Here is a 9967-nt window from a genome sequence, read left to right as displayed (position 1 = left end):
CCCCGCCCCCCCCCCCGGCTGCTGAAATGGTAGGCAAGGATTGGGCCACCACTCTTGTGTACATGCCACAGGGGTTTCATTCAGTTTAATTCTCCCTAAATTGAAGTGGTGTTATTAAAAACCCACCATTTCTATTTGGGGAGAACTAAACTGGATTAAACCCATACGGCATGTACAAGTAGTCAAAGTGCTTGGTTAACCATACACTTAAGTATTTTTCTATATCTGGCTCACATCTGTTAAAGTTGAAGGGACACAGTTTCCTAAGAATTATATATGTTCTTAGTACTAATGGTGAGAGCTGGCATAAGAATAATATTCCTAGAACTAGTAGTTTGAAACTGATACCAACTTTTAAAATACGGGGACACACATCTGTAAGACAGAAAATTATTTATGCAGCAGATTTGAATTACACCTTCAATTCTCTCATTTCACTGATAGAGGTAGCATAACAGCTCTTCTTCCCATGAGCCTATTAACACTAAGACTTAAGTGTGTGCTTCTCTGATTATAGGATGCTTATAATTTAACTTTGTTTAAATTTTGCTTTTCGCAGTAGCATATTTTATAAATTATTATTCTAACAGTAAAAAATGATGATCAAGTGATTTATATGTGAATTGTAAATCAGTTTTTAAAATGACTGAAATTTTAAACCTGTATGCCTAAATCCATACTTCACCTCCAATAGACTTGAATTTTTTCAAGTTTCTGAGCAGCCCCCCAGTTCATTAATGTCCTTATATATGCCATTTTATGTAACAAGATGGGAAACATACTCTATTCACCTGAAACTAAGACTGCTTTAAATTTTGGATGATCCCCCAATGATTAGATTGCATACATGGAAAATTATAAACTTATTATAATTATCCATGTATAGAATCTAATTATTGGAGGGTCATCTTCAATTTGTTGCCTCTACCACTGTTGTGGGGAAAGTAGAGCCCCACCTGTTCACCCCCCACTGCCACACCTCTGCTACTTTCCCTGTGTGGTGGTTGCAGCTCCAACTCTGACCAGGGCCATAGAGTACATAGTGGCTTGGCCAAACTGCAGCAGCAATTCCAGCCCCAGTCCTGGATTGTAAGAGACCTCATGTAGTCATCTAGTCCAGCTGCCTGTTCAAGTCTGGATCATCCCTGACTCTTGTTTCATTATTTACTATTGCCAACATACACATTAAACATGGCTAAGCATGTAGGACTTGTATTTTACTTGCTACAAATGATGAATTTATTGTGGGAAGTGATCTCAGATAATTTTTTAATGTTTATTTCCTTTATTGGCTTCTTTGAACATTATTTTAGCCTTAACAGTAATCTACAGCTTTGCAGTTTATGCAAGAGAGCATTACCAAAAGCTTTCCAGGATGCATGAGAACATGGAAAAGCTCTATCAGAATGTGATGGTTTACTATGCCATTGATTTGAAGAAGGTTTCTGTGGAAGAAGTTTTAACTGATTTGAACAACTTCAGGACCATGTTCATGGTACAGTATGTCTTTCATGCTAAAAATTGTTAAATGGTGTGCATGTGCATGCGCGTGCGTGCATGTGTGTGCATGCGCATGTGTGTGCTTGGATAGTCTCAAAAAATACTTTCAGTACCTCAGGTTCTACTGTGTAAAGATAAGGATTTTTTCCTCTCTCTTCCTCCTTTTGAAGGCACAAAGAATTTTAACTATAATATAAAAATTAGCTCCTTATGTAATATATAACATGGCAAAAAAGAGATGAATTTGAAATGCTTTACCACTAAGGTAGAAGTGCTCTGGTCTGTTTATAGTACTTCTGTAATAACTTTGCTTTCTATAATGGATTATTTTTTATTTATATGGTATAGTCTTCCCAGGTGGCAGAATAGTAAGGATGACACAAAAACCCCTACAGAGAAGTATATTATTTATTTATAATACATGAGAAATACTTAAAAGCTACAACCTACGTGTCTTGGAAACCATGGAAGAGAAAGGAAACAGATACCTAAGGCAATAGACAAATGTAATTTTTAACTGGCTTAGGAGGAGAAAAGAGGAGGTACTATTCAGGAGATTCACCTGGCAAGGCAAGTTAAGAAATTCTATAAATATGGACATGAAAGAAAGACCAAGGAAGTTTTGGGTCCACTATTAAATAGCCAGAGTAAATTCTAAACATAGAACATGGAGCTGCTCAGCACCTACTTTGCCTTGGTCTTCAGAAAAACAATTAGGCTGCTCAGAAAACTTTAAATGGATCTCAATGAGTTCAGGTCAGTAGGGTCCAATGAACTTCATGCCAGGGTACTGAAGGAACTGGCAGAGGAGGTTTTGGAGCCTTTGCCAATAGTATTTATAAAGTCATGATAGACTGGCATACCGGAGAACTGTAAAAAAGTAACCCAAATCCACATTTTTCTGTGAATAAAATGAAACACCACTAATATATATAACACCATTAAAATGAAACACCGCTATAAATACTTTAAACATAGAAAAATGTGGATTTTGGATTACTTTTTCAGATCTGAAAAATGTGGATTTTTTTTATCAGGGAAAACCAGGATCCCTGCTAAACAACCTTCAGGTATTTGAGGCCTGTTACCAAATCCCCCTTCAGTCTTCTCTTCTCTAGTCTAAATAACCTAGTTCTTTCAGACTTCCCTTACAAGTCATGTCTCCAAAACCCCTAATTATTTTTTGTTTCCCTGCTCGGGACTCTTTCCAACTGTCCAGATCCTTTTTGAAGTGTGGAGCCCAAAAAAGCTGGACACAGCACTCTAGGTGAAGCCTTACTAGTGCTGAATAGAGAGGAAGAATCACTTCCCTTGATTTGTCACTCCTATTAATACTACTCTGTGGGCACATCTACACGAGATGTGTAACCAAGTAGCATCCCAGTACAGTTGCCTGGTGACACTTACTGTACAGTAACTTGTTACTACTGCACAGTAGTGTCACATTGCGGTTCATGCCTGGTGACATTACTGCACAGTAGGAATGAGCTACTGTGCAGTTAACGTCTCGTCTGGATACACCCAGTATACTCTTGGCCTTTTCTGCAACAAAAGCATGCTATTGGCTTATATCCAGCTTATGGTCCACTGAAAATCCCAGGTTCTCTGCTATACCTCAGCCTAGCCTGTTGTTCCCCAGTCTGTATTTATGCATGCAATTATTCTGTCCTAAGTGGAGGACTTTGCACTTGTCTTGTTGACTGTCATCTGATTGATTACAGACTATTTATCCAGCTTCTTCAGGTCATTCTGGATCTTAACCCTACCCTCCAGAGTGTCTTCAGTTTTACCCAACTTGGTATGATCCAGAGATTTGCTAAGTGTGCACTCAATCCTATCATCCAAATCATTAATGAAGGTATTAAACAGTACTGAACACAGGACAGACCTGTAGAGAACCCTTCTTGATACCGGATCCAAACTAGTCATTGAGCCATTGATTTCTACTCACTCAGCACAATGATCCATTACTCTAGGCTGTTTGTCTCCTTCCCCATCTCTGCTGCCAACTGCACTCATCTAGTAGCTGCCCTTATTTATGAAAACCAAACCAAAAAAAGGCATTAAATACTTCAGCCTTAACTGCATCATATGTAACTAGATTACTTTCTGTATTTCATAAGGGGCCTGTGCTTTCTGTGGTGTTCCTCTTACTTTTATATACTTGTATTAACTTTCTTGTCCCTTGCCAGGTGCATGTCAAACCATGCCTTGGCCTTCCTAATTTTCTCCCTGCATGCTCGTATACTCTTCCCTAGTACTATGACCAAGTTTGATATGACTTCTTTTAAAGTTTTAACTCCTTGAAGAGATCTCTATCTAGCAAACAGGTTTCTGTTGCACTTCCTTTTCTTTTGTCTCATCAGGTTGCTTGCTCCTGCACCTTTAAGAGGGCCTCTTTAAAGTATAGTTAATTCTCCTGGACTCCTTTACCTCACAGATTTCCTTCCCAAGGAATTCTGCCCACCAGTTCCTGAGCTGGTTAACATCTGGTTTCCTGAAGTCCATTGTCTTGTTTTGCTGCTCTCCTTCCTTTCTCCTAGAATCTTCAACTCTATCACTTTGTGATTACTGTCACACAAGTTACATCCATTAACTTTCTTGACTAATTCCTCCCTGTTTGTGAGCAGTAAGTCGAAGAGCTTCCTCCTCGTTAGCCTGTCTCATCTGAATAAAAAAGTTATGCCCAATGCACTCCAGGAGTTTCCTGAATTGCTTGTTCCCTACTGCTTTTGTCTCGTAGCAGATGACCGAATAATTAAAGTTCCCCACGAGAACCAAGTCTTACAATTTGGAAGCTTCTGTCAGTTTAGAGAAGGCCTCCTTCATTTTCTCCTGGTTTTGGAGGTCTGTAGCAGATGACTACTTTGACCGTCTTCTCCCCCACTGCCGCTCTCCCCTGTTATCTTTAGGAGACCAGGCCGAGTTATTCAAAGAGGTTTTTTTGCCTCAGTGTTCCTGAACAGGGCTCAAGATAAGTTTCCTAATGGGTTCTTAGATGGTAATCAGAGGGACACCAGCTCACCAACTGTCGATGCTGACTTGGTGCAGAGTCACTTGGAAGGACTGGATGTGTTCAAGTCAGCAGGCCCAGATGAGCTGCATCCAAGAGTACTGAAGGAATTGGCCGGTGTCATAGCAGAACCACTGGCACAGCTGTTTGAGCGCTCGTGGCACTCCAGGTCCCAAAGAACTGGAAAATGGCCATTGCAGTCCCTATTTTCAAGAAGGGGAGGAAGGAGAATCTGAGTAATTATAGGCCAGTCAGTCTCACCTCCATCCTTGGAAAGGTCTTTGAAAAGATTATGAAGGATCATATTTATGGAAGTCCAGCAGGAAAAATTAATGCAGCAGGGAAACCAGCATGGATTTGTAGCAGGTAGATCATAACTTACTAATCTGGTTTTGTTTTATGACTGGGTCACAAAATGCTTAGATGCAGGAGTAGAGGTGGATGTTGTTTTCCTGGAGTTTAGCAAGGCCTTCGATATGGTATCTCATCCCATTCTCATAAATAAGAGGCTGTGACTTTGATGATTACATAGTCTGGTGGGTGGCAAATTGACTTAGCGGTTGCACCCAGAGAGTGGTAGTAGATAGGTTGGTATCAACCTGGAAGGATGTGAGTAGTGGGGTCCCACAGGGTTTTGTCCTTGGACGTGTATTCTTCAATATCTTCATCAGTGACTTGGATGGGGGTATGAAGTGCACTCTGTCCAAGTTTGCAGATTATACTAAATTGTGGGTTGAAGTCCACACTCCAGAGGGTAGGGAACGATTGCAGGCAGACCTGGACAGGTTGGAAAAGTAGGCAGTATACAGTAGGATGCAGTACAACAAGGACAAGTGCAGAGTCCTGCACCTAGGGGGCAAAAATATCCAACACACCTGCTGGCTGCGAAATGACAGTCGCAGCAGCACAGAAGCGGAAAGGGATCTCGAGGTCATAGTGGACTCGAAGATGAACATGAATTGTCAGTGTGATGAAATCATCAGCAAAGCCAACCACACTTTATCATGTATCAGCAGATGCATGGCAAGTAGAACCAAGGAGGTGATACTTCCCCTCTATGCAGCATTGGTCAGACTGCATTTGGAGTACTGCATCCAATTTTGGGTGCTGTACTTCAAGAAGGATGCTTATAGACTCAAGAGGGTCCAGAGGTGGGCCCCATGTATGGTTAGGGGCTTACAGGACAAGCCCTATGAGGAGAGGCTGAGGGACCTGGTCCACTTGAGCCTCTGCAAGAGAAGGCTGAGAGGTGGTCTTGTGGCTGCCTACAAATTCACTAGGGGGACACAGCAAGGGATCGGAGATGCTCTGTTCACCAGGGCGTCTCTTGGGGTAACAAGGAACAATGGTCACAAACTGACAGCAAATTAAGGCTAGATATCAGGAAAAGCTTTGTCACAGTAAGGGTGGCCAAAATTTGAATGGGCTTCTAAGGGATGTGGTGCTCTCCCCTACCTTGAGGGTCTCTAAGAGAAGGCCGGATAGGCATCTTGCTGGGGTCATCTGACCCCAACACTCTCTTTCCTGCCTAGGCAGGGGGTTGGGCTCAATGATCTGTTGAGGTCCTTTCCAACTCTAGCATTTATGAATCTTTACCCAGAGGCTTTCAACAGGCCTACCGTCCACTTCATATTGCCCCTCTGAATGCATGTACATCACCGTTATATATAGGGCTACAGTTCCTCCTTTTTCTCCTGCTTACTCTTCCTGAATAAGCTATCCATCCATGGCAGTACTCCAGTTATGTGAACTATTCCATAATCCCAACTGTATCATAAGGCTGTGCTTGTACTAGGACCTCTAATTCTTTCCGTTTGTTTCCCATACTTCTTGCATTAGTGTATTTCAGGTATCTACCTGATTGTCCTACCCTCTCCCTGAGAACACTGATAAAGTTTTCATTACTGGTTCCCTTTACTAAATGTTTATTCCAATCCCAAGGCTCTACTTACCTTTGGTTTTTATTTCCATCATCCCAGGAACCTAGGTTAAAGCCTCCTCACTGAGTTAACAAGCCTGTATGCAAAAACAGTCTTTTCTCTCTTCATCAGGTGGACCCCATTTTTTCCCAGCAGTCCATTTTCTCAGAAAGACACTATCTACACAGCCACTTGTTGATCTCCAGAATGTCTGCTTCTAGCTGGGCTTTACCCTTGCAAGCATCTGGAGAAGGAAAGGCTGATCTTGAGCAGCCAACATGGCTCACTGTGAAGAAATCATATCAAACACATGTGATTTCCTTCTTCAGCAAGATAACTACTTGGGGGGATGAAAGGGAATGCAATGGGTATAGTGTATCTGGATTTTGACAAGGCTTTTGACAAAGCCCCTCATGTCATTCATGTAGCAGGCCAGTAGTAGGTACTCCTGTGTTGAGCCACCCACCTCATTGTGCCCGACCACCATCCAGGCTCCCAGTGCCTCCTGGGGGCGCCTCGTGTCTGGCCGACCCCTTTCCTGGAGCATACCCACTAGCTTGGGTGTAGCTGCCGCCATCCAGGGTCTGGACTGATCTTGGCCCTGTGCCCCATGGGAAACGAGCTTAATAGTCCTTGAGGGTACTCGACCTACGGCAAGAACTTGGGATGCTTTCCTCAGTCCAAAGCACAAATAGTAGTTTCCCTTAATGAGACGAACCAAAGGGAGCCCAAGGCATAATCTAGACCCTCTCCCAATAAGTCTCCCACACTAGGTACAGAGGAGAACTTCATTGGTTACAAGGAGTAGGTCTGGAATAGGGTACAGGATAGAGCAATATCAGAGAAATCCCTTAGAGCAAATAGTAGCATGGTAGCTTTTGATTACTCATCTGTCTTACTGCAAGCTATATATCTAGTTAGATCTCAAGTGTCTTACTCACAAGTGTCATCCAGAGACAGGTGGAGATTCCCTCTGGAGGCAAGCATTTCATTGACCATGAGTTTCAAGAGAGAGAGTGAGTTTCAGAAGGTCCAGGTTCTCTGAGAGTTCTCATCATGGCTACTGCCCCTCCTACAGGGCAGTCCTTAACTTACATAGACCTTATGATCTCATTTACCAGATCTAATGAAGGCCAGCAGCTGTTGGCTGCCAGCCAACCGATTTGAAATGCATCACTTGTTACTGGGTAGACTGGCAGGGTCCCTAGCCCCCTCCCAGTCATGATGAAATTGCTTAGAACAATCGGGAGTTAAAGCCCCCACCCAGGTGTGTGAGGCCAGTCATATAGGCAGAGCAAGCAGGTTTCCCTCTCCCCCAGAAATGTATCCAGCTCAAGTTACAACTCAGGGTTAACTGATGCTGATGGGGCCAGGGGTGTCTGCCCTCTGCAGTAACCATGGTAACCAAATTGTCAGATTGGTCACCCGCCTGCTAGCAGAGTTTGGGGAGAGATAGAGATGGCCTTCTGCCACAATTCTCGTAAACAATTTGAAGAAATATGGGATAGACAAAGCTACTATAGGTTATATAGATAATAAATTAGAGCAAGCAAAAGATAATTATAAATGGATCCACGTTGGAATGGCAGGGAAATTCAAGTGCAGTCCTTTTGGGGTCTGTCCTTGGCCTAGAGCTGTTCAGTGTGTTTTTGGAATGGTGGAATAAAAAACTCCTTGAGAGAATTTGAAAACGACACAAAACTGAGAAGGACTGCAAACAGTGGAAGCCAGGAATGCAACTGAGAAAAATGTTGGCAGATTAGAAAGCTAGACTTGAGCACACAGGATGAAGTTTAATGTGATCAAATGCAAGGTGCTGCATCTTGGGAAGAATAATTAAATCATAAATATAAAAATGGATGATGATTGGCTGGTTGGCAGCACTACAGAAAAGGACCTAGGAATCTTGGTGGATCACAGACTTTAATGGCTAGGGACAGACATTCAAAAAGCTTGAACCTGAATTGATTCAGTGTTTGCAGGTTAGTCTAACCTGGCTAGGCTGAACCAGTTTGCATATAGTTTCATAGTTTCTAGGGTCCGAAGGGACCTGAGCAGATCATCTATTCCGATCCCCTGCCATGGCAGGAAGAGCACTGGGGTCAAATGACCCCAATAAGGTGGTCATCCAACCTCCTCTTAAAAACCCCCAGGGTGGGAGCCTGCACCACCTCACATGGAAGCTGGTTCCAGAATATGTACAGACATTCTCTCTGGACTGAGGAAATGCAGGCACATCCTTGCAGTGGTTCAGGCCAGGAGCTGGGGGCTGCTAAAGCAGCCCTTCCTCCCCTACTACAGTGCTGAGCTGTGGGGGTGTGGCCAGGCACTGGCAGGATGCTCTGATTAGACAGGGGTTCCCTCTCCCCCCCCTTTGCTGCTTCTGACCAGCAAGGGACCCAGCATTGGACTTGATAACAGAGCATAAGAGGACTTGATAAAAGCCTCTTATTAGTTCAAGCTCTTCTTAAACAGGCTTTTTCCAAGGAAGGAATGGTGGGACACTACCAGCTGACCTGTTGATTAGCTTGAAAAAGCCCTAAGTGGACACTGTCCTGTCTGCCTTTGTCCTGTCTGCTTTACACAGACACCTCTCAGTATTAGCTTAGCATACCATATGCTGCCTATAGTCTGTGCCATGGCAGAGGGTAGGGGGGATCCCTGCTTTAGCAGGGAGTGTTGCGGGGGGGGGCTGTGGGCAGGGGAAAGCCAGGCAGATGGGAGGGGGGGCAGCCCTGCTCTGGAGCAGACAGCTCCATCCAGGGCTGCAAAGCATCCAGGATGCTGTGGGACTCTGTTGTAAGTTAAACCAGGAAGGGTTTTAGGAACAGACACTGCATAAACTGGGTTGACCCAAATCAGTTAAGTCTGATACTACATTCAACCAGGTTTAACTCAAACCAGTTTCAGCCATTTTCAAACTGGTTTATGTGTACTGAATGTCTATTCTCTCACAGGTTTAAACCAGTTTCCAATCATTTAAACCAGTTTATGTGTAATGTCTGTCCCTAACTAACATGTGCGTGCAGCGTGATGCAGCTGAACAAAAGGTGGATGCAGTTTTGAGAAGAATCCATAGAAGCTTCCGAGGGAACCTGCTTCCAAGGGAAGTGGTGCTGGCTCCTATCTTAGGGGTCTTTAAAAGGAGGCTTGATAATGAGCTGGGGTCATATGAGCCCAGTATTCATTTCTGCCTAAAGCAGGGGGTTGGACTTGATGATCTGCTCAGGTCCCTTCTGACCCTACATCTATAAACCTATGAAGCATTAGGAACAATGCCCTTGCCTCACACACAGATCCAGGGGGCACAGTGCCTCTTTGATTGGCACTGGTTAGGCACATACCCCCCATGCCTTCCCCAGGGAAGCACAGCAGCAGGCCACCCCCACACCCCATGCCCCTCAGACAAGACACCGGCTCCACCTTGTGTCCCACCCCGCCCCAGCCCCAATCACTCCCTCACTGCTGGGGCCTTGATTTTCCCCCTCCATGCCCCTTTCGTCTCCCCCCGCCCCTCCCCCCCCCCCCCCCCCCA

The 9967-nt window shown here is 44.1% G+C and overlaps 1 protein-coding gene across 2 annotated transcripts in view; it reads left to right on the top strand.

Moving 5' to 3' along the window:
* The window catches only part of DIAPH3 (diaphanous related formin 3), a 562409-nt gene that overhangs the window by 360318 nt on the left and 192124 nt on the right, over window positions 1-9967 (top strand). For both annotated transcript variants that reach the window (XM_019525253.1, XM_019525252.1), the window contains one exon: window positions 1331-1495. In XM_019525253.1, the coding sequence (XP_019380798.1) occupies window positions 1331-1495 (165 nt within the window). The remainder of the gene's footprint in view (window positions 1-1330; window positions 1496-9967) is intronic.

This window comes from Gavialis gangeticus, unplaced genomic scaffold (assembly GCF_001723915.1).
Source record: "Gavialis gangeticus isolate Ggan-Ray unplaced genomic scaffold, GavGan_comp1, whole genome shotgun sequence".
Taxonomy (NCBI): domain Eukaryota; kingdom Metazoa; phylum Chordata; order Crocodylia; family Gavialidae; genus Gavialis; species Gavialis gangeticus.
This window is presented reverse-complemented; position numbering and strand designations above follow the sequence as displayed.